The sequence below is a fragment of the Barbus barbus genome, assembly GCF_936440315.1.
Source record: "Barbus barbus genome assembly, chromosome: 41".
Taxonomy (NCBI): Eukaryota; Metazoa; Chordata; class Actinopteri; order Cypriniformes; family Cyprinidae; genus Barbus; species Barbus barbus.
The window spans coordinates 3,134,690-3,155,203 of NC_136719.1; the positions used below are offsets into that span (position 1 = coordinate 3,134,690).

Consider the following 20,514-nt stretch of genomic DNA (forward strand, 5'->3'; position numbering starts at 1 on the left):
AATAAAAAAGATACTTTAAATGCGAAATTAAAACCGCCAGTAGGTGTCAGCAAGTTAGCAAATTAAACCGACTCGTTTAAATGGTTGATTCATTCAAATTCAAATTCAAATTCAAATTTTATTTGTCACATACATATACATACGTAGTACGACATGTAGTGAAATGTATTGTACAACTGTCCAACAAATTGTCCAACAAAATTAAGATAAACCTCAAGTTTACAAAAATACAAATAGAAAAAGCACAGTAAACATATACAGAAATAAACTAGCAATAAAATAAAATAACAAATAGATATGAGAATAAAAATAGATATGAAGAATAAAAATAGAATATGATTCTATATAGATTCTATAAAAAGTAAAGTGTATGTCAGTGATAAAGTGTCCGTGTGCTGTGCAGTGCAGTAAAGTGTATAAATGAGTAAAGGAATACTAAAGACAAGACAAATGGTATGTAAGTCCCACTCATTTATCCTTACGTAACTTTCTACAAATTAGTGCAGATTGTAATTGAAAATGTGCAAAGTGGAAGTGTGGGGTGATGTGCTTAGAGTGGAGAGAGATTAAGACTCCGAATGGCCTGCGGGAAGAAGCTCCTCCTCATTCTCTCTGTGTTCGCCTTCATGGAGCGGAAGCGTCTCCCTGAACGCAGCAGAGAAAAGAGTCCATTGTTGGGATGGCTGAGGTCCTTCACTATCTTCCTGGCCCTGGTCAGGCACCGCTTGCTGTAGATCTCCTGCAGGTTAGGGAGCTCGGTGTGAATGGTACGTTCCGCTGAACGCACCACCCTCTGGAGGGCTCGTCTGTCCTGCATAGTGCAGTTCCCGAACCAGGAAGTGATGCTGCCCGTCAGGACGCTCTCGATGGTGCAGGTGTAAAAAGTCTTAAGCACCCGAGAGGGAAGTCTAAAGTCCCTTAAGCGTCTCAGATGGTACAGACGCTGCCTGGCCTTCTTCACCAGGGTGCTGGTATGACAGGACCAAGTCAAGTCCTGCGTGATGTGAACACCCAGGTATCTGAAGCTGTCCACTCTCTCCACTGGAGTCCCGTTGATAGTGATCGGCTGGTATGACCGCTCCTGCTTCGTACTGAAGTCCACTATCAGCTCCTTAGTTTTGCTGATGTTCAGGTGTAGACTATTCACCTGGCACCAACTCGCCAGGTTCTTAATCTCCTGTATGTAGGCCGTCTCGTCGTTGTCTGAGATCAGGCCCAACACAACAGTGTCATCAGCAAACTTGATGATGGTGGTGGAGTTGGAAGTGGCCACACAGTCATAAGTGTACAGTGAGTACAGCAGGGGGCTCAGAACACAACCTTGAGGGGCTCCAGTGCTTAGGGTGATGGAGGATGAGGTGTGTTTACCCATCCGTACGGCTTGCTGTCTGTCCTTCAGGAAGCTGGAGATCCATTGGCACAAGTATGTGCTGAGACCAAGGGCCTCCAACTTGGAGGTGAGTGTGGAGGGAATTATGGTGTTAAACGCTGAACTGTAGTCCACAAACAGCATTTTTACATAATTCTTTTCTGCAGTCCAGGTGACTTGTTGTGGTGTGGAGGAGGTGTGAGATGGCATCCTCCGTGGAGCGGTTATGTCTGTATGCAAACTGTAGTGGATCCAGTGTGTCTGGTAGTGATGCAATGATGAAGTCTCTGACCAGTCTCTCAAAGCACTTCATCACCACTGATGTGAGGGCTACAGGGCGATAGTCATTTAGGCAGGTGGGCTACGGTTTTTTGGGGACAGGAACAATGGTGGACTGCTTAAAGCATGAGGGGACTATGGACTGTTCCAGGGAGAGATTGAAGATCTCGGTGAACACCGGTGCTAGCTGGTCAGCACAGGCCTTCAGAACCCGACCTGTGATGCCATCTGGTCCTGCTGCCTTCCTGATGTTCACTCTCCTGAATGCCCTCCTCACGTCATGCTCCGTGATGGTGAATACGTTGTCCTCACCGGCTTCCTCAGCGTGCATGCAGTTAGCACTGCTAGCGCCGTTAGCGTGATTAGCTGCAGCCTCGAAGCGAGCATAAAAAGTGTTCAGCTCGTCAGCCAGAGAAGCGTCCGCATTCCCCGATCTGGAGGGTGGTGTTTTATAGTCCGTGATGGTTCTAAGTCCCTGCCACAGGCTCCTAGAGCCGCCATGTTGGAATTGCGACTCTAGTTTCCTCCCGTAGCGCTGCTTCGCCTCCTTCACCGATCTGCGCACGCTGTAAGATGCAGCCTTGTAGTCATCCATGTTCCCGGTGATGAGCCCTGTGTTGTAGGCAGCGGAGCGGGATCTCAGGCCGTCGCGGATGGTTTTATCCACCCACGGCTTCTGGTTGGGAAACGTCCTGATGATGGTTTTCTGCACCGTATCATCCATTAGTTTCTCTATAAATCCCACGACCGCTTCCGTAAACAAGCTGACGTCATCAAAGCTGCGCCGGAACATGTCCCAGCCTGCGTCATCTAGCGCGTCCTGCAGAGCAGCCACCGATTGGTCCGTCCAGCGTTGGACCTCCCTCTGCACCGGGGCTTCCTGTTTCAGCCTCTGTTTGTAAACAGGCATGAGGAAGATGGCGGCGTGGTCCGATTTCCCAAACGGTGGTTGTGACTGTGCCTTGTAGCTGTTCTTGTATGGGGTGTAACAGTGATCTAATGTCCTTTCGCCCCTGGTGGGGCAGCCGATGTGCTGATGGAAGTTCGGCAGTGCACGCTTGAGGTTGGCACTGTTGAAATCTCCCAAAACAATGAATGCGGCGTCCCGGTGCTGTGTCTGGTGAAGGTGTAGTGTTTCATGTAAATCCCATATCGCAGTGTCTGTGTCCGCTTGAGGTGGAATATAAACGGCACTGACGATGACCGAGCTAAATTCCCGAGGGAGATAAAAAGGGCGACATTTGATGGTCAGAAGTTCAAGATTCGGTGTGCAGGAGCGTGAGAGGGGTACAATGCTCGCGCTGTCGCACCAGTGTTTGTTCACCATCAGACATACTCCACCTCCCCTAGTCTTCCCCGAGTCCAGCGTTCTGTCCATGCGGTAAACCGAGAAGAACTCGGCCGGCTGGATGGCGTGGTCTGGTACCGCTGGATTCAGCCATGTCTCGGTGAAGCAGAGAAGGTTGCAGTCCCGAATGTCCCTCTGGAACTTGACTCTTGCCCTGAGGTCATCGAGTTTGTTATCCAGCGACTGGACATTGGCGAGCAGGACACTTGGTAAGGGAGCGCGTGTGCGCATGCCCTCAGCCTGTTCCTGACGCCGGCTCGTTTCCCTCGAGGACGCCGGTACGGGTCGCGTCCATTGTTCCTCCTCAGGATCTCGCTTGGCCAGGATGGGTCCGGGTTCAAAAACGGCGAAAGGTTAGTGCATTGTGCACCAATAGAAATAAGAGTGGCCCTGTCGTATGTAAGAATGGCCATCTTACAAAAAGAAACCGGTGTTTATAGTTAACAATACGAAAAAATTACAAAAGAAGACAAAGTTTGGTTGGAGCAGTCGTGACGGCAGCCGATCTCACCGGCGCCATCTTAGAGCTTCAGAAACGAAACACCTTCATGTTGCTCAGAGACGCAAAATAGTGCTGTGGCTGTGTTTGGGATTATTTTTGTTGTCGAAATAGAGCAAAAACAGGCAACATGGTGTCTAAAACACAAGTCTCTTAATTAATTTATTGTTTATTGAACTGTTGTAAAAAAAATCTATTTGTAATCATGCTGATTTTTGGAGAAAAACGGCACTCTTAGTGTGATATTGATTTACTATATATGAAATTATATAAATATACATTTTCTGCACCTATATCTTCAATTTTGTGATAATTCTAAATGCATTTTAACAATCACGCAGTGAAAGAACACACTCTAAATGCACGTGCACACTAGTCTAATCTACTAGACTTCACATACGGTAGGAGTGTTTTGTTTGGTTTTTGGCTAAATACTGATAATGTCAAATCGCACATCGTTAAAGCAACAATTACGATCTTGTCGCAGACGATATCGTATACCCTGCACCACTGTCTTTTTGGCTAATTTGTTCAAAACCTTTTGCTAAACTGCCAAAGCTTCATTTTAACCACCAATGCAATGATGCAAGTATTTACCTCTACATGCTTGCAAAGGGTTATGTCGAGATTTATAAGCTGCTAGTTTGATCTCTCTAGGCAAACACAGCTTACATTGCATAATAGAGCATTAGCATGGCTAGGGGTTCACTTAATTTCCTTGGTTTTCAGCTGGGTCTGCACCACTAACTCCTGTCTGTCCATCTGCATCTTTCTTGTGATTTTAGCACCAGTTTGTTCTCCTGCCCATTATTTACTGCAGTAGTTTCCAGGGAGCTATTTTTTTTTTACTCAGTAATTAATGTGTTTTAAAATGTAGCGAAGTACAATACTTCAAACAAAATATACTTAAGTAAAAATAAAAGTTCACATTTGAAAAATTAAAAAGTAGAAGTACACAAAAAAGCTACTCAATTACAGTAACGCAAGTAAATGTAATTCGTTACTTTCCACCTCTGCAGAGCAGCTACAGCTCCACCTCTTCTAACAGTCCTGCAGACACTTATAAAATTAAAGTTAGGAGGGGCTGTATCGGTGAGGACTGTTGCACTGCAGCTGTCTTCTAGCCATGTTTCATTTAGAAACATAAAATCCAGGTTGTTTGTGGTTATTAAATCACTGATCAGAAATTATTAATTTTTTAGTGAGCGAATGTTTAAAAATGCTAACTTGATGGAATTACATTTTGTCTCTACAGCAATCTTAGATTGATGCATTATAGGCCGCAGATTAGATGGGTCAGGGAGAAATAGATATTGTCCTTTAGCACTCTTGTACAAAGTTTGTCTGTGGCCCCAGAAAAGATTGAAGTTGTCGATGAATTTGACTCCTTTTATACTGCAGGTTCTTTGTAGCCATGTATTCAGGCCAAGCAACTGTGAAAACATGTTAGTTCCCCTTGCTGGGAGTGGTCCACTGATGAAAGATAATTAATCTGATGACACTGATGAACAACTGAACTTCAAGTCTTTGAAGAGTTTCAAAGAGTTCACTGAAATCCTTCTCAAGGAGTTCTGACTGCTCTTTCCGAATATCATTCTTCCCCACAGAGTCTTCCTTTTCCAAAAAAATGTGTTGATTGAGCACTGTGCTGATCTGCTGAAGTTAAATTCTTAGAGAGATCTAAGAAAAGTACAAAAATAGGGAGCAAAGCGCAGAGCAATACGCAAGAGCGTCCGAACAGTAGCAAAGCCGGAAGTAGATTATAATTAGTAGATTATAATATAATTGTCTGTAAAACAATTATACAGAAAAAACTTTGATGACAGACTTTCCTCAGTCATTTTAGAACGACCAAAACAATATATGGATGCTGTGAACGAGATCGGTCCGCTGCTAGTCAAGTTATCCCGTCTCATAGCGCAAAGTCACGTTACTTTTTTTTTATGCCCACGGTGGAATTTATTAGATAAATGTGTTTCCATCATAGTTTATACACATTTTGTCTTATTGGATAAAAAGTGTATCCTACTTAAATGTGCGCATAAGTGTTTATGCACATTTTTCAAATTTATGCACATCTTATGCAGCATTTCCATCCAGCGTTTTTTATTTGATATTCCAAAATGCACATAAAAATATGTGGATGGAAACATAGCTATTGCCTGAAAAGGATTCTCAACAAAATATTAAAAGTTAACATTTTATTTATGATTATATTAATTTGTCCAATTACATCTGAGCCCCTGAAAATGGGGGGACTGTGTATAAAAATGGTTATAATTCCTAAGCATTTTGTTATATTTTTGTTCAACCTCATTTAAATAAAGCTTAAAGATTGAACTTCAATTTAATGTTGATTGTTTTATTTTTAATTCTGTTCTGGTGTCATACAGAGACAAAATTATGAAAATTGTGTCAGTGTCCAAATATATATGAACCTAACTGTATATTTAACAGAAGAGTAGGAGACTACTTTTACTTCTTTTACTTTTTCTACTTTACAGATTAGGAAGGATGTGCCTCCTCATTTCATAAATCCACCACATTCCATTGTGCTATAAGCCCGAGACACACTGCACGATTTTGTCTGGGACAGCCGAAAATCATGCAGTGTGTCTCGTGCTTTAGGGATAACTGTAAGAAGAAACCGTATACTAAATATGCAGCCACCATTGGATAGGACCAAAGAGCTGTAAAATTCGGTTGTTTTTTTGAGGGATTTTTTAAGTCAGAGGTGTTCACTCCTGATCCTGGGCATCTACCTTCCTGCAAAGTTTAGCTCAAACCACAATAAAACCTACCTAAATTTGCTAAGATCTTCAAGAACAATTAGGCCTAGTCCACATGTACACAGGTAATTTTATAAATGGAGTTCCCTGTCGATACTACACTCGTACTGCGTCGCTAGACGCTATGGGGAAAAACTCCTTTTTCTCCGAGGACTGAAGACATTTTCAATCACGCAGTGTGACTGCACGGCCATTGGTTCGTGCAGTAATAAAAAACGAACCAATGGCTCGTCAGTGGTACTGCACGAGCCTATGGCGGCAAAGCCCGCCAGAGCCCGCCAGAAGGGGCGGGGTCATCTGGCTATATAAGCGGGCGCTTCGCCATAGGAAAACAGATCAATTCTCCTTCAGCGACGACGATCATCCCTTCGCTGACACTCGAGACTGGAAGACGCTCGCCGTAGAAACGCCTCGCTGCGGATAGAAGCTGCCTTTTACTCTGCACCCTCTCGCTGCTCTGCCTGCTCTTCGAGCCGCTCCAGCGACCTGTGCAGATGCCAGCCTCGTCCCCTGCGGCCATCCGGTGAGTCTAAAATCAAATTTCTCTGAAAAAGCAAATTTCAAGCGACGTTGTTGCAAATGTCGCACTGCGAGTGTGACTCGTGCAGGGAATTCTGCACGATGCAGAAGGGCAGTGAGCGCTTCGCCTCTGTGGGCAACGCCCACACAGACTGCGCGTTCATTGAGACGGAATGCTCAGTCGAGTATGAGTCTCGCTCTTCTCCACTCGCTGGCCTTCTAGCAAGGCAGCTCCGCTCTTCCGTTTCCTCTCTCTCAGCAAGCTCGGAGAATGAAACGATAGGGCCACGGGGCTAAATAACCGGTTTTGAGTGATCCCACGCCGGCTCAAGAGCCCGCGTGCTCACTCTTACCGCAGCGCTCTGATCCGCCAGTGTTATTACACGTGAGAATCATCGCCCCTCGTTACATGAGCGGCTATATCCTCTTGGGCGGACCGGAGTAGAAAGCTATCTTTGACAGCTTTGTGTGTGCCTGTGAGTCGCTAAAGCTGCTCCCTCACAAACAGACTGCTTTCGTCGAAAGCCGCCCCTGATTCGCTCACTATAAGGCGCCACTGCCTTCCCCGCTTTCATGTTCCTCTTCTCCCAGACACCTCGGAGGAAGGAACACTTAACTCGCGGAGCGGAGCGATCAGGCTTGAGTGATTGCACGTCAGTTTATCTCGTGCGCTCACTTTAATCTGCCGGAGTGTGTTAAACACGCTAGGATCAGCGCTCCTCATCGCACTGAGTGGCACAATCCATTTATACAGATCTTACAATACTGCGCTGGTTGGCCCCGCCTTCCCCGCTCTCACTCTCTGTAAACTGAGAGATCGCGGGGCTGAGCGGGCAGGCTCGAGTGATTTTTGCGCGCTGGCATAGCCCCGCCTGTTTCACTCTGCACACAGCGCTTTGATCTGCCGGTGTGTTTGCACTAAGGATTAGCGCCTCTCGCAGCTCTTTGATCTGCTCGCGCTATTTTCACTATTAAGCTGTCCTTGCTGCGCTCGCGGTTGTACTACTTCAACGAAGTTGGCCCCGCCTCCCCTGCTCTCGTATTTCTCCCCTCCCAGTTACCTCGGAGAAGAAATATCAAATCGCGGGTGTGAGCGTTCAAGCTTGAGTGAATTTACGCTGGCCAAAGCCCCGTGTTTCACTCTCCATACAGCTTTGATCTGACAGCTGACAGTCTGTGTCTTGCCCTGCCTCCCCTCGTCCGCTACGAACGGATCTGATGGGATGCGTGCATCAGTTTTTGATCTGCCAGGGTGTTAACACACAAGGATCATCAGCACCCCTCTTCTAATGAGTGGTTTTATCTTTTTAGGCAGATTGATAGAAAGGGCTGTCATTATGATTATCTCTGTCACGTTCAGACTCTAGACCCCGCCCACGGGGGAGTTAACTGCTCTCCTGATGGAAGCATTGAGTCTAGCGCCGCGAAACGGCCTCTGTCACGCCTCTGAACACCCCGTTTAGCTCGGTGTGTCGACGGCAATGTGTTTGTGTACATACTGTTGTGAACTGGGCCCATTTATATAGCGCCCACGCAGCTGATCACTACTATAGTGAGGAAAAATAAAACGCAAACATTTTCAAAGGAATAATTTTCTCTTAACAGGTGTGTCGAGTCCCCACACGGCGACTCGCCACCCAAAACGGCCTCTGTCACGCCTCTGAACACCCCGTTTAGCTCGGTGTGTCGACGGCAATGTGTTTGTGTACATACTTTTGTGAACTGGGCCCATTTATATAGTGCCCACACAGCCGATCACTACTATAGTGAGGAAAAATAAAACGCAAACATTTTCAAAGGAATAATTTTCTCTTAACAGGTGTGTCGAGTCCCCACATGGCGACTCTCCACCCAAATTAATTCCAACACCCTTGCCACACGGGCCGAGGCCTGGCAGGCCATCCCCGGAGTGTCACAGTGGGTTCTGGGGATTATAGAAAGAGGTTATCCACTTCAATTCGCTCGAGGACCCCCGCGGTACAGCGGCAGGGTCCACACCTTAGTGCGAAGCAGCAACGCTCACGTTCTGCGAGCCGAGGTGGAGAAATTGCTGGGGAAAGGAGCTATAGAAATAGTTCCCCCAGCTCAGAGCGAATCAGGCTTCTACAGCCGTTATTTCCTCGTCCCCAAAAAGGATGGCGGCCTCCGGCCCATCCTCGATCTCAGACGTCTGAACCGCGCCCTCATGAGACGGCCATTCAGAATGACTACATTGAAGCAGATCCTCTCGCAAATTCGCCCAGAGGACTGGTTCTTTTTGATGGATCTGAAAGACGCTTATTTTCACATCCAGATAGCCCCCCATCACAGACGATTCTTGAAATTCGCCTTCGAGGGTGTGGCTTATCAATACACGGTCCTGCCCTTCGGGCTGGCTCTAGCTCCCCGCACTTTTACGAAGTGCATAGACACGGCTCTCTCCCCTCTGAGACAGATGGGAATCCATGTCCTGAATTACCTCGACGACTGGCTCATTCTGGCACAGTCAGAGGCAGAGCTGGTAGCACACAGGTCCCTCCTTCTCATTGGAGAACTTGGGACTCAGGATCAATTTAGCCAAGAGCTCCCTGTCCCCCAGCCAACGAACTTCGTTCCTGGGGACAGTTTTCAACTCCGCCCGCATGAAGGCGAAAGTCGTGCCAGATCGCGTTCTGGCCATACGGCAGCTCACGGCTTCCTTCAAGATTGGAGCCTCCTACCCACTCAAATCGTTTCAAAGAATGCTGGGCCTCATGGCCTCCGCATCGCCAGTTCTTCGGTTGGGCCTTCTCAAGATGAGACCCCTTCAGTACTGGCTGAAACCTCTAATTCCGCCTCATGCGTGGCGTCATGGACGCATTCGTGTCAGGGTGAACCGGGCCTGCGTGTCAGCCCTGGTCCCCTGGAGGAACCTACGATGGTTCGAACAAGGCGTGACAATGGGTTTGGTTTACAGAAGGAAGGTTGTTACAACAGATGCTTCCTACACAGGTTGGGGAGCTCTGTGCAACGGCAAACCGACCTTCGGCTCCTGGACGAACGCAGAAGGACAAATGCACATCAACTGCCTCGAAATGGAAGCAGTATGTCGAGCTCTTCAGTTCTTCCTGCCAGTCCTGAAAGGTCACCACGTGCTAGTCCGCTCGGACAGCATGACGGTGGTGTCGTACATAAATCGCCAGGGTGGGCTCACCTCGAAACGCCTTTTCGAGATGGCAGAGCGCCTCTTACTATGGGCACATCTCAACTTGCGTTCACTGAGAGCAGCTCATGTGCCCGGCATTCTGAACCAAGGAGCAGACATGCTCTCTCGGAACAATGTCCCCTCAGAGGAGTGGATGCTCCACCCACAGACGGTTCAAGAAATCTGGTGAATCTTTGGCAGGGCAGAGATCGACCTCTTCGCCTCCAAAGACAACTCTCACTGCCAGATTTATTTTTCGAAGAGCGAGGACGCGTTGGCCCACGAATGGCCCAACCTCCTCCTTTACGTTTTTCCCCCGATCGCTCTGATTCCTCAGGTAATCAGGCGGATCAGGGAATGCAAGCACAAGGTGCTTCTATTGGCCCCACTCTGGAAGAACCAGCTTTGGATCCCGGAGTTATCGCAGCTGCTAATAGCGGCTCCGTGGCCTATTCCCCTGAGGCGAGACCTCCTCTCCCAGGCGAACAGAACGATCTGGCACCCCCAGCCCAAGCTGTGGGACCTGCATCTATGGGCACTCGATGGGACTCTGTAGATCTCCCCGAGAATGTCCTGAGCACCATTGAACAGGCTAGAGCCCCGTCCATGAGACGCCTCTACGCCTCTAAATGGTCGGTTTTCTCCGCCTGGTGTCAAGCCCGCGGTAAAGACCCGACAACATGTGACATATCAGTGATATTGTCATATCTACAGGAGCTGTTGGATAAGGGCTGCGCCCCTTCCACGCTCAAAGTCTACGTGGCAGCTATAGCAGCTTCTCACGCTCCTATAGCCGGACAGTCGGTGGGCCGGAACAACCTGGTTGTCCGTTTTCTGAGGGGATCTCGGAGGCTCAATCCGCCCCGACCCCTCACAGTCCCTGCATGGGACCTGCCCACGGTCCTGAGAGCCCTTAAGGGCCCTCCTTTTGAGCCACTACAATCTGCAAGCTTAAAAACACTGTCGCTTAAAACCGCTCTGCTACTAGCGCTAGCATCGGTAAAGCGAGTAGGTGACTTGCAGGCTCTCTCTGTAAACCCTGCCTGTCTTGAGTTTGGGCCTAACGACTCTAAGGTCGTCCTAAAACCAAAACACGGCTATGTCCCTAAGGCGCTCTACACTCCGTTTAGAGCCCAGGTTATTACGCTCTCTGCGCTCCCCTCTTCTGAGGAGGACCAAGAGCTCAACCTTCTCTGCCCAGTCAGGGCATTGAGAATGTACATCGAGCGTTCCACGTCATTTAGACAGACGGAACAACTCTTTGTCTGCTTTGGCGGCCGCACCAAGGGGTCTCCGGTCACAAAGCACAGAATATCTCGATGGTTAGCTGACGCTATCGCACTAGCATACTCCTCCCTGGGCCTCCAGAGCCCCATTGGAGTGAGAGCTCATTCCACGAGAGGCGTGGCCTCTTCTTGGGCGTGGTCTAGTGGTGTGCCTATGGCAGACATTTGTGCGGCGGCAAGCTGGGCCTCGCCGTCCACATTTGCCAGGTTCTATAGATTGGATGTCCCGGCCTTACAGGCTAGGTTTCTCTCTGCTTAGATGGCACACACCTGTCTTAAAGCGGTCCCCTCAGGCATTGCCTGATTCTCCAAGAACGCTCTTGGCCCCATTCCTGGTGCTGAGGCTGTACTTATGACCGTTGAAACGATTTCTAGGCTGGACTGACCTCTGAAGAGTTCGGTCCTCATGCCTCCTGCAGGATGCTTCCTGCTCATAATTGGTCCCTCTGAGCCTTACTGCTCAAGGCCAGTTTTATGGTTGTCGTTTCTCTTCATGGCATGGCGGGATTGTATTTGTTCCCCATAGCGTCTAGCGACGCAGTACGAGTGTAGTATCGACAGGGAACGTACTCGGTTACTAACGTAACCTCGGTTCCCTTAGATACGGGAACGAGTACTGCGTACTATGCCATGCCATGCAGCTGCACGACTCAGGTCGTCGCTTCAGTCGAATTGGCCTGTTTTCCTATGGCGAAGCGCCCGCTTATATAGCCAGATGACCCCGCCCCTTCTGGCGGGCTTTGCCGCCATAGGCTCGTGTAGTACCACTGACGAGCCATTGGTTCGTTTTTTATTACTGCACGAACCAATGGCCGTGCAGTCACACTGCGTGATTGAAAAAGTCTTCAGTCCTCGGAGAAAAAGGAGTTTTTCCCCATAGCGTCTAGCGACGCAGTACTCGTTCACGTATCTAAGGGAACCGAGGTTACGTTAGTAACCGAGTACGTTTTCCTCCATTTAAAAAAAAAAAATGTGTCCACATGAAAACGCAAAAACATGATATGAAGCGCCGTCAAGAGCATGCCAAACCAACAAGTGGTGATATAACCCCAACCGTAAAGCCATGCTGGCCAATCAGAAGTATGGTAGCCACGAGAGCTCAACGTGCTGCAACTTACGAAAACATCTTCATCAGTTTGACAACATGCATGCTGTAAAATCCTGACAATGCAAACACAAATACAGAATGATGCTGCAAATCCTCACAACACAAACAAATATGTGCTGCAAATAGCACAGACCACAACGGAAATGGTTCAAGGGGACCACAAAAAGTGATGAACCCAGCTGGGATTTGCTTATTGTACAGTGGCTATTGGTCAGTGGTGTTGCTGTTGAACTGAAAGACAAGTGTTTTTTTTTGTTTATTTTAACACCCTGATCGAATGATTCTTTGGTCTTTTGGATATTATTAGCCTAAATAATCTTATAAAGCACAGCCATATCACCCTGTAGCCCAAGACTGGTTGCCCACTGAAGCTAAGCAGGGTTGAGCCTGGTCAGTACCTGGATGGGAGACCTGGGAAAACTAGGTTGCTGTTGGAAGAGGTGTTAGTGAGGCCAGCAGGGGGTGCTCACCCTGCGGTCTGTGTGGGTCCTAACGCCCCAGTGTAGTGAGGGGGACACTATACTGTCAAAAAGCACCGTCTTTCGGATGAGACGTTAAACCGAGGTCCTGACTCTCTGTGGTCATTAAAAATCCCAGGATGTCTTTCGAAAAGCGTAGAGGTGTGGCCTCGGCATCCTGGCCAAATTTCCCATTGGTCTCTGACCATCATGGCCTCCTAATCATCCCCTTACACTGATTGGCTTCATCACTCTGTCTCCTCTCCACCAGTAAGCTGGTGTGTGGTGGGGGGCGTTCTGGCGCACTATGGCTGCCGTCGCATCATCCAGGTGGATGCTGCACACTGGTGGTGGACGAGGAGACACCACCCCTCACAATGTAGAGCGCTTTGAGTGCTTAGAAAAGCAGAAAAGCGCTATATGAATGTAATGAATTATTATTATTATTATTATTATCTGACAAATTAAGTTACGCAATTAACTGTGAAACGTTCTTATGTAAAACGGCTAACTTTTTAATATATGCAACTAAATATATCGTTCAACAAAAATAAATTACACAATGCTTCATTAATGGTTAAAGTCAGGTTAAAATAAATTGCAGATTGATGGTAAGAATAATATTTTAATATTTATTCAGACCCTTTTTGTAGACTAATGAAAGGACAATGAAATACAATTACAATGTGCTAACTTCAGTCACCTTGGGTTTTTTTTTTTAGATCAAAATGTATTGTCCTTTCTGTGGCTTCCAATGGCTGACTTTTATGGTGGCCGAGAGAACTCAAAGCGCTGCAACTTCAGAAAACACATGCAAATAGAAAAGGCTCCAGCAAATTAAGAATACATCTTCACCAGTTTGACAGCACATGTGCAAACAGAAACATGCTGCAAAAACTCACAACACAAACGAATAAAGAAATGTGCTGCAAATACTCACAACACAACCAAATACAGAAGTATTTGTAGCAAGTAGCACAGACCACAACAAAATTACCTTAACAAAATGAAAATTTACCTTTTTTTTGGCATATTTATTACCATTTGTATAACCACAGTTGTACAAATACCATGGGTAAACTATAGTTAGTGTAGTAAATACATGATTAATTTGTGTATGGTTACCATGGTTTAAATATAGTAGGCCTAACCATTTTTATTATTTATTAATTAATTAATTTTAATACCATAGGCTATGGTTAATTTTTGTAAGGGAAGTTGTAAAAGGAAGTTAGCCAGCTTACATAACATCTCACAGTTACAGTAATTGTGTATTTCGTCAGTTTATCTAATAATACCCCCCCCCCCCCCCCCCACACACACACACACACAAAAAAAGTTAAGGAATCATACGATTAGGATTTTAAAATAAACAAAAATCTCAAATTTCAGAGCAAACATTGATAAATATGTCTCAGTCATGTTCATCACTTTGCTGTTCCCTTAAACATTTCCGATGTGGTCTGTGCCTATTTGCAGCGCATTTGTGTTTTTGTTTGTGTTGTGAGTATTTGCAGCGCATGTTGTCAAATTGATGAAAATGTTTTCATAATTTGCATGTGTTTTTCATTTGCAGCTAGTTGAGCTCTCTCAGCCACCGTACAGAAGCCTGAAAAAAAAAGCGCACTCCGATGTCACAAGGCATAATCTCTGGTTTTATCAACTACATGACAACACTGCAACCGGAGTTTTTGAAAATCTTCACCCTGGCAGGAGTTTTCTAAAAGGTTCGGTTTCAGTGACCCGATACTGCATTTGCATGTGGACAAGCGGCCAAACTGCATAGAAAATGCTGGGTTTTGAAAATACCTGTGTTTGTGTTGACAAGGCCTTAATAATTAATAATGGCAGGTATATTATAGCAGTGTTCTGGGTCTGCATTCTAGCTCAACAGGATGGTGAAGCTTTAGGAGCAGAATTGGACACTACTTCTCTTAGAACCCTGTGCTTCTATTAATAAAAAAGAAAAAAATAATATTGCACATGATATCAAAGACTGGCATGCATGATTGAATTCCATTGTGATGCAGCAACAATGACACACTAGGAAAATACAATGTGCATGTCTCTAGTGCAGCATATATTTGCTTTGTTTTAATTCACAAAATAAAAAAAAAAGTTTGAATAAATGGTTTGACTATAAGTTTGATTGAATAGTTTATGTTGTATGTCGGGGTGGGCAACACAAATGAAACCACATGTGAAAAATTGTGGAAAGTGTCATACAGATAAATTTGACTTGACTAGAAAATTATGAATAGGTAAGTTTGATTGTGGATGGAGCTAAACTCCAGTTCAGAATTTGTGGAATCCTGATCCACATTGTTTTGTCTGACCTATTTGTTGTAGTGGGAGAGTAGTTACAGAACTACAGTGTTTTTTTTTTTTTTGTTTTGTTTGTTTGTTTTAACCTGGCTGGCACTTAAATTAACAGAATTAATTATTATAACCAGCACACTGCTTATTTGATACTTTTAAGGTTTTGTTGTTTTGTTTAGACTGAGCAACTGTAATCTAAATGATCAATCCTGCCATGGCCTGGCCTCAGCTCTACAATCATCAAGTTCTTCACTTAGAGAGCTGGACCTAAGTAACAATGACCTGCGAAATTTAGGAGTGAAAATTCTCTGTGTTGGACTGAAGAGTCCAAACTGTGTACTGCAGATACTGAGGTATTTAAAAACATTACTCGGATTCTAGAAAAAATTCTGAAATTAAGATTTAAGTTATGAAAGAATTACATTTCTCATTGTCCTGACTGATTGAAATGTCTCAGCAGAGCCTCATTTGTTTCTGTTCATGCTTGCTCTTATTTGCTGTGATTTTGCTATACATTAGGTTCAAATAATTTTTATCAGCATGTCCTTAAGTCTTGATTACAATGATGTAATTATTGTTTGATTACAGTTTAGTACAATCACACCAAAATGTCCTGTTCTTCTTCTTCTTTTTTTTTTTGGTGTCTTTAGGTACAGTACATGTCTAAACTGTGTTCGACAGCAAAGTATTACTCTAGATGAAACTTTGGTGAACGTTGGCTAAAGCAATTCTGTTGTCCGCATTGTGAGAACATTACCTTGAAGTCATGCCTGGAGTTTGTAAAGAGATATACTAGGGTCTTGTGGTCTGACTACAGCTACATAAACTTTGTATACTGTGTGACATTACCTGAACAGTTGTTGAGACTCTCTGGTCTGACCCAGACTAGAGACTGTAAAAAGTTATTTGTGTATCTGTAGATTATCTGGCTGTATGGTGACAGAGGAAGGCTGTTATTATCTGGCTTCAGCTCTAAGGTCAAACCCTTCACACCTGAGAGAACTGGATCTGAGCTACAATCACCCAAGAGACTCAGGAGTGAAGCTCCTCTCTGATCTACTGGAGGATCCACACTGTAAACTGGAGAAACTTAAGTATGTTGGGCATTCAGATTCACATTTTCCTGTGGGAGTAAAGCAAATTGTACAAGTGAGGACACTAAACCATGCAAACCAGTTGATGTGTTTGTGTGTGTGTGTGTGTGTCGGGCAATTTGAGAGTTAGTGAGTTCCTTTTCGAGTGTAATGTATGAAAAACAGCAAATGACCACTAGTGTTTCCCTATTTCTAGTTGGCCTCACTAATCTTCTTCTCTTCTTCCACTCAACTTTTTTTCGGGCACTGGCAGTCTGTGCTTTTCAAGGGTGGGGAAGCTGTTTATAACAAATTCAACAAAAATGAATTTACTTGATAATAATCATTATTTGTTATTGGCCACATGTTGTAAAGTCCTGTCTATTGAAGTGCTCATTCAGTCATCTAATAAAAAACCTGTGCTTCCAGGCAGGACAAAATACAGTGACTTAAAGCTCAATGTTCAATGAATAATTAGATGTAATTATACACAAAAAACAAGTCAGAAGTCAACTATAGTAATATAAACTGCTATATAAATGTGAAACCATAGCAAATATAATTCTGTTTTTTCATTCCAAAAGAGGACGACAACACATATATACAGGTAGATATTGATAAATCTTTTCCAGCTGGCTGATACACTGTTATAAACAACTAGGTCCCCCAGTGAACTGTTGATGAAGACAAGATGTGCAGATGCAATTTTCAGGCACCAATCATGTGTACTTCTATGTGCTTGCACAAAATCAAAATAAGACTAATGATGTGCAAATGATCCATTACTTGATCTTTTCATAAAGGATATGTTTGTTATTTTTAATAACACTGGACATTAAGGGGCTGCAAGGTGGCTTGGTGTGTAGGACTGTTGCCTTACAGTAAGACTGTCCCCTGTTTGTGTTTTGGAGCAAGGAGGCCTTTCTGCGTGGAGTTTGCCTATTCTCCCCATGTCTGTATAGGTTTCTTCCAGGTGCTCTCTGCAAACTCATGCAGCATAAATGAATTGGACACACTAAATTGCTTATTGCTCAATTTCTTATTGAGTTCTTACAGAGGTTTAGTTGTTGACCTCTGAAGGGGAAATTAAAGAGAGGTCTGCAGTAGCATTTACAGGATGTGGTAAGTGTCAAGTGAGCAGGTGGGGATTTTAAGACAAAGGTGTCCATTCTCCCATGCTACATTTAGATTCATGCACACGTTTATTCAAAGCAACTTACTTTGCTTTTAATGTAACCATTTACATTATTACTTCCTCCTTTTACTGACAATTAAACCCATGACCTTGCTGTTGCTAGTCATCCTCTACTATTTGACCTACATGGAAGTACAGAGAAAAGCATGTTTGTGCAATTTTGTTATATTTCAGTGTATATTTAATTTCAGTATATTTCAGTGGTATGCTGTGGGATTTTTTACTTATCAACTTATTAACTCTGTCATGGCTGAAAAAAAAAGGGTTGGGAAACATTACCATAACCTATCATTTTGGCAGATTGGCTTCAATATAAGTTGTTCTTAGACAAATGAGAAAGATTTGAGTTCTAAAGCTTACAGGATGTTTTTATATTCCAATAACCTCTTATATGTCAAAAAATCAAGGGAATTTTTGTTTCTCAGTTTAAGACACCTTTAATACAAATAAGCAATCAAAACAAATAAAAATTTCACTCAGTATTTGTATCCAGATATTTTTAGGTGAAACTGTGCCAATCTTTTTTTCCAAACATTTTTGTCAACATGCAGTAAGAAAGGTTGATGTAGTAACAAAAACAGAAACCTTTTTTTTCTTTCTTTCCTTTCTTTCTTTCTTTTTTTTATTTATTTGATGCCCTTATCCAAACTGACATACATGTACAGCATACATTTAATCAATTCATGCATTTTCTGGGTTGTCTAAGTCAAAAAACTGTGTTGTGAAATATGGCCTTTTTTATAGCATGGATCATGTTGGAGAGCTCATGATTAAAGCAGGACTACACAAATGTAAGTCTACACACACACACACATAACTTTTGTCTCTGGTTTGTTGTGTTTTAAATGTTCTTTTATTGTTTCCAGATGCCTGTGATCTCACACTGGATCCCAACACAGTAAACGTTCATCTCTGTCTGTCTGAGGAGAACAGAAAGGTGACACGTTTGGAGGAGCAGCAGTCATGTCCTGATCATCCAGACAGATTTGATTTCTTTCCTCAGGTTGTGTGTAGAGAGAGTCTGTCGGGACGCTGCTACTGGGAGGTTGAATGGAGTGGGTGGAGGGGGGCTGTTATATCAGTGGCACATAAAGAAATGAGCAAGAAAGGAGGAAGTGATGATTGTAGGTTTGGTTTCAATGAAAAGTCCTGGAGCCTCGATTGCTCTGATGACAGTTTCACTGTCTGGCACAACAAAAAAAGCACTAACATACCTGTCCCGTACTCCTCCAAGAGAGTAGGAGTGTATCTGGACTGGCAGGATGGCACTTTGTCCTTCTACAGTGTCTCCAAAACACACACACTCACACACTTACACACATTTTACTCTACATTCACTGAACCTCTCTGTGCTGGATTTAGGGTTTTTATTGACTCTTCAGTGTCTCTTCGTCAAATTGGAAAGATTCGATACAATAGGGTGAAAGGTATTCGGAAGCAGAGACGGATTAACGCATGGGCCTACAGGGCACGTGCCCAGGGCACTGGACCAGAGGGGGGCCCAGCCGAAATACCGCTACTCCCGGAACGCGATTTCAACCGTGCCCCCTCAAGGCAAGTGGATTTTGAATGCAGCTTCCAAAAGAAAAAAAAATAGCCGAATAATATTTTTTATATTTAATAAACAATCACACCGGTGTGATTAGATCGGCACATCATCAACTGCTAAATTAAAATCTGCATTCGTTCAACTTGGCTGGCTGGCATGGAGATTTTCTACAGCACTGCGCATTATAACCAACCACACATGATTCTGTTGAGCTTATGAGTACAATGACCAATATGAGGCATTCAGATGAGTCGTCGCTGAAACAGCTGTGTTTTATTCAGTGTGAGAGCTCCCTGAATGATTTCTGCTCTCTGCCGATTTCTCTCATCAGAAACAACAAAGTGCAGATGTGCGTAAGATGTAAGCAAGATGTTGATTTCACAATGTAAGCAATTTAAGGGATTAATGGGAGTTTTTAAGAGTGCAATGATAATGTTCTTTGATAATGTAAACGCAGAGGCTATTTATACCAATTCCACCCACCATTGTGTGATTGGGACTGTCAAGATTATAAAAAACTGCTATAAATTAATATCTCCAGTGGCATAGTTGGTAAAGTGCGTACTGTGGTACTTTTGACGCGATCGACTAGGGTTCGAACCCGCCTTTTGCCAAACTTTTTTTCTCCCTTTTCAAATCTCATATCACATTGTAAAGGCATTTATTTTTAATAAAAGTTAAAGAAATAACCAAAAAGTTGAAAATCAAGTATCGGGTAGGTAGGGTTAGGGTAGGTGTAGGGAGGGCTTTATTGTGTCAATAAGGTGGCATCCATTTAATAATCTGAATTAAAATGATAATTTACACTCAATACGTTATTATTGCATACTGTTTTATAATGTAATACAATACTGAAGTGCAGATAATTGCCACTATTTGGCAACAAGTAGTATAAGTAGCAGAAAATCCTGCTATTTTAACATAGTGTAAATATAATCTATAGCTATTTGCACTTTGTGTAAATAACATATCGCTAAAATACTGCTATTTTCACTTAGTGTACATAGAGTCCATTGCTATTTGAATTTAAGAAAAATGACTGCAATTTCAACTGAGGGGGGCCTTTAATCAGTCCGTGCCCAGGGCACCTCTGTGTCATGATCCGTCCCTGTTCGGAAGGGGTCGAGAAGTTTGGAACATTCACAAATCATTAACATGCAAGAATCAGCTCATGTTTATGCTGCCGTTAAAGCCAGAAGACCGTACCAAAGATAAAACACATACTGAACACAATTTAAATTTAGACAGAATAACTTATATTCAGAGTATTCAGAGACCCATTCAGTCATAGTGAGGTAATGAGAAAACAGACTAAATACTTCCTTATCACTGTAAAAATTAACACATAAATTAACAGTAAGAAGTGTTAACGTTCACCAGAGCGACCTCGCACTGAACGCTCTTTGTTTGCATGTGTCATTGTTTTCTAATAGAATAAATGAAACGGGACAAAGTTAATCTTGACAAACTATATATCATTCTGAGGGTCTAAGCCTCAAGCATCGACGACAGATCGCTGTTTTTCGATGGAAAGCTTATAAGGAATGAGTGGCACAAATT

General features: G+C 44.1%; 2 protein-coding genes across 2 annotated transcripts in view; both read left to right on the top strand.

Annotated features, from left to right (window-relative positions):
• Nucleotides 1-17,215, top strand: part of LOC306860477 (NLR family CARD domain-containing protein 3-like) — a gene marked incomplete at both ends in the record, with an annotated part of 42,096 nt that extends 24,881 nt beyond the window's left edge. Inside the window, 3 exons of the mRNA XM_079402213.1 lie at nucleotides 15,317-15,490; nucleotides 16,058-16,231; nucleotides 17,173-17,215. Coding sequence (XP_079258339.1) covers nucleotides 15,317-15,490; nucleotides 16,058-16,231; nucleotides 17,173-17,215 — 391 coding nt within the window. The remainder of the gene's footprint in view (nucleotides 1-15,316; nucleotides 15,491-16,057; nucleotides 16,232-17,172) is intronic.
• A 935-nt stretch (nucleotides 17,216-18,150) lies between these two features.
• On the top strand, nucleotides 18,151-19,318 carry LOC306860478 (stonustoxin subunit beta-like; the record flags this gene model as incomplete). The annotated part of the gene is made up of 3 exons (XM_079402214.1): nucleotides 18,151-18,196; nucleotides 18,272-18,825; nucleotides 19,286-19,318. The coding sequence occupies 3 exons, from the start codon at nucleotides 18,151-18,153 to the stop codon at nucleotides 19,316-19,318; spliced, it is 633 nt and encodes a 210-aa protein (XP_079258340.1).
• Between the last annotated feature and the right edge of the window lie 1,196 nt (nucleotides 19,319-20,514).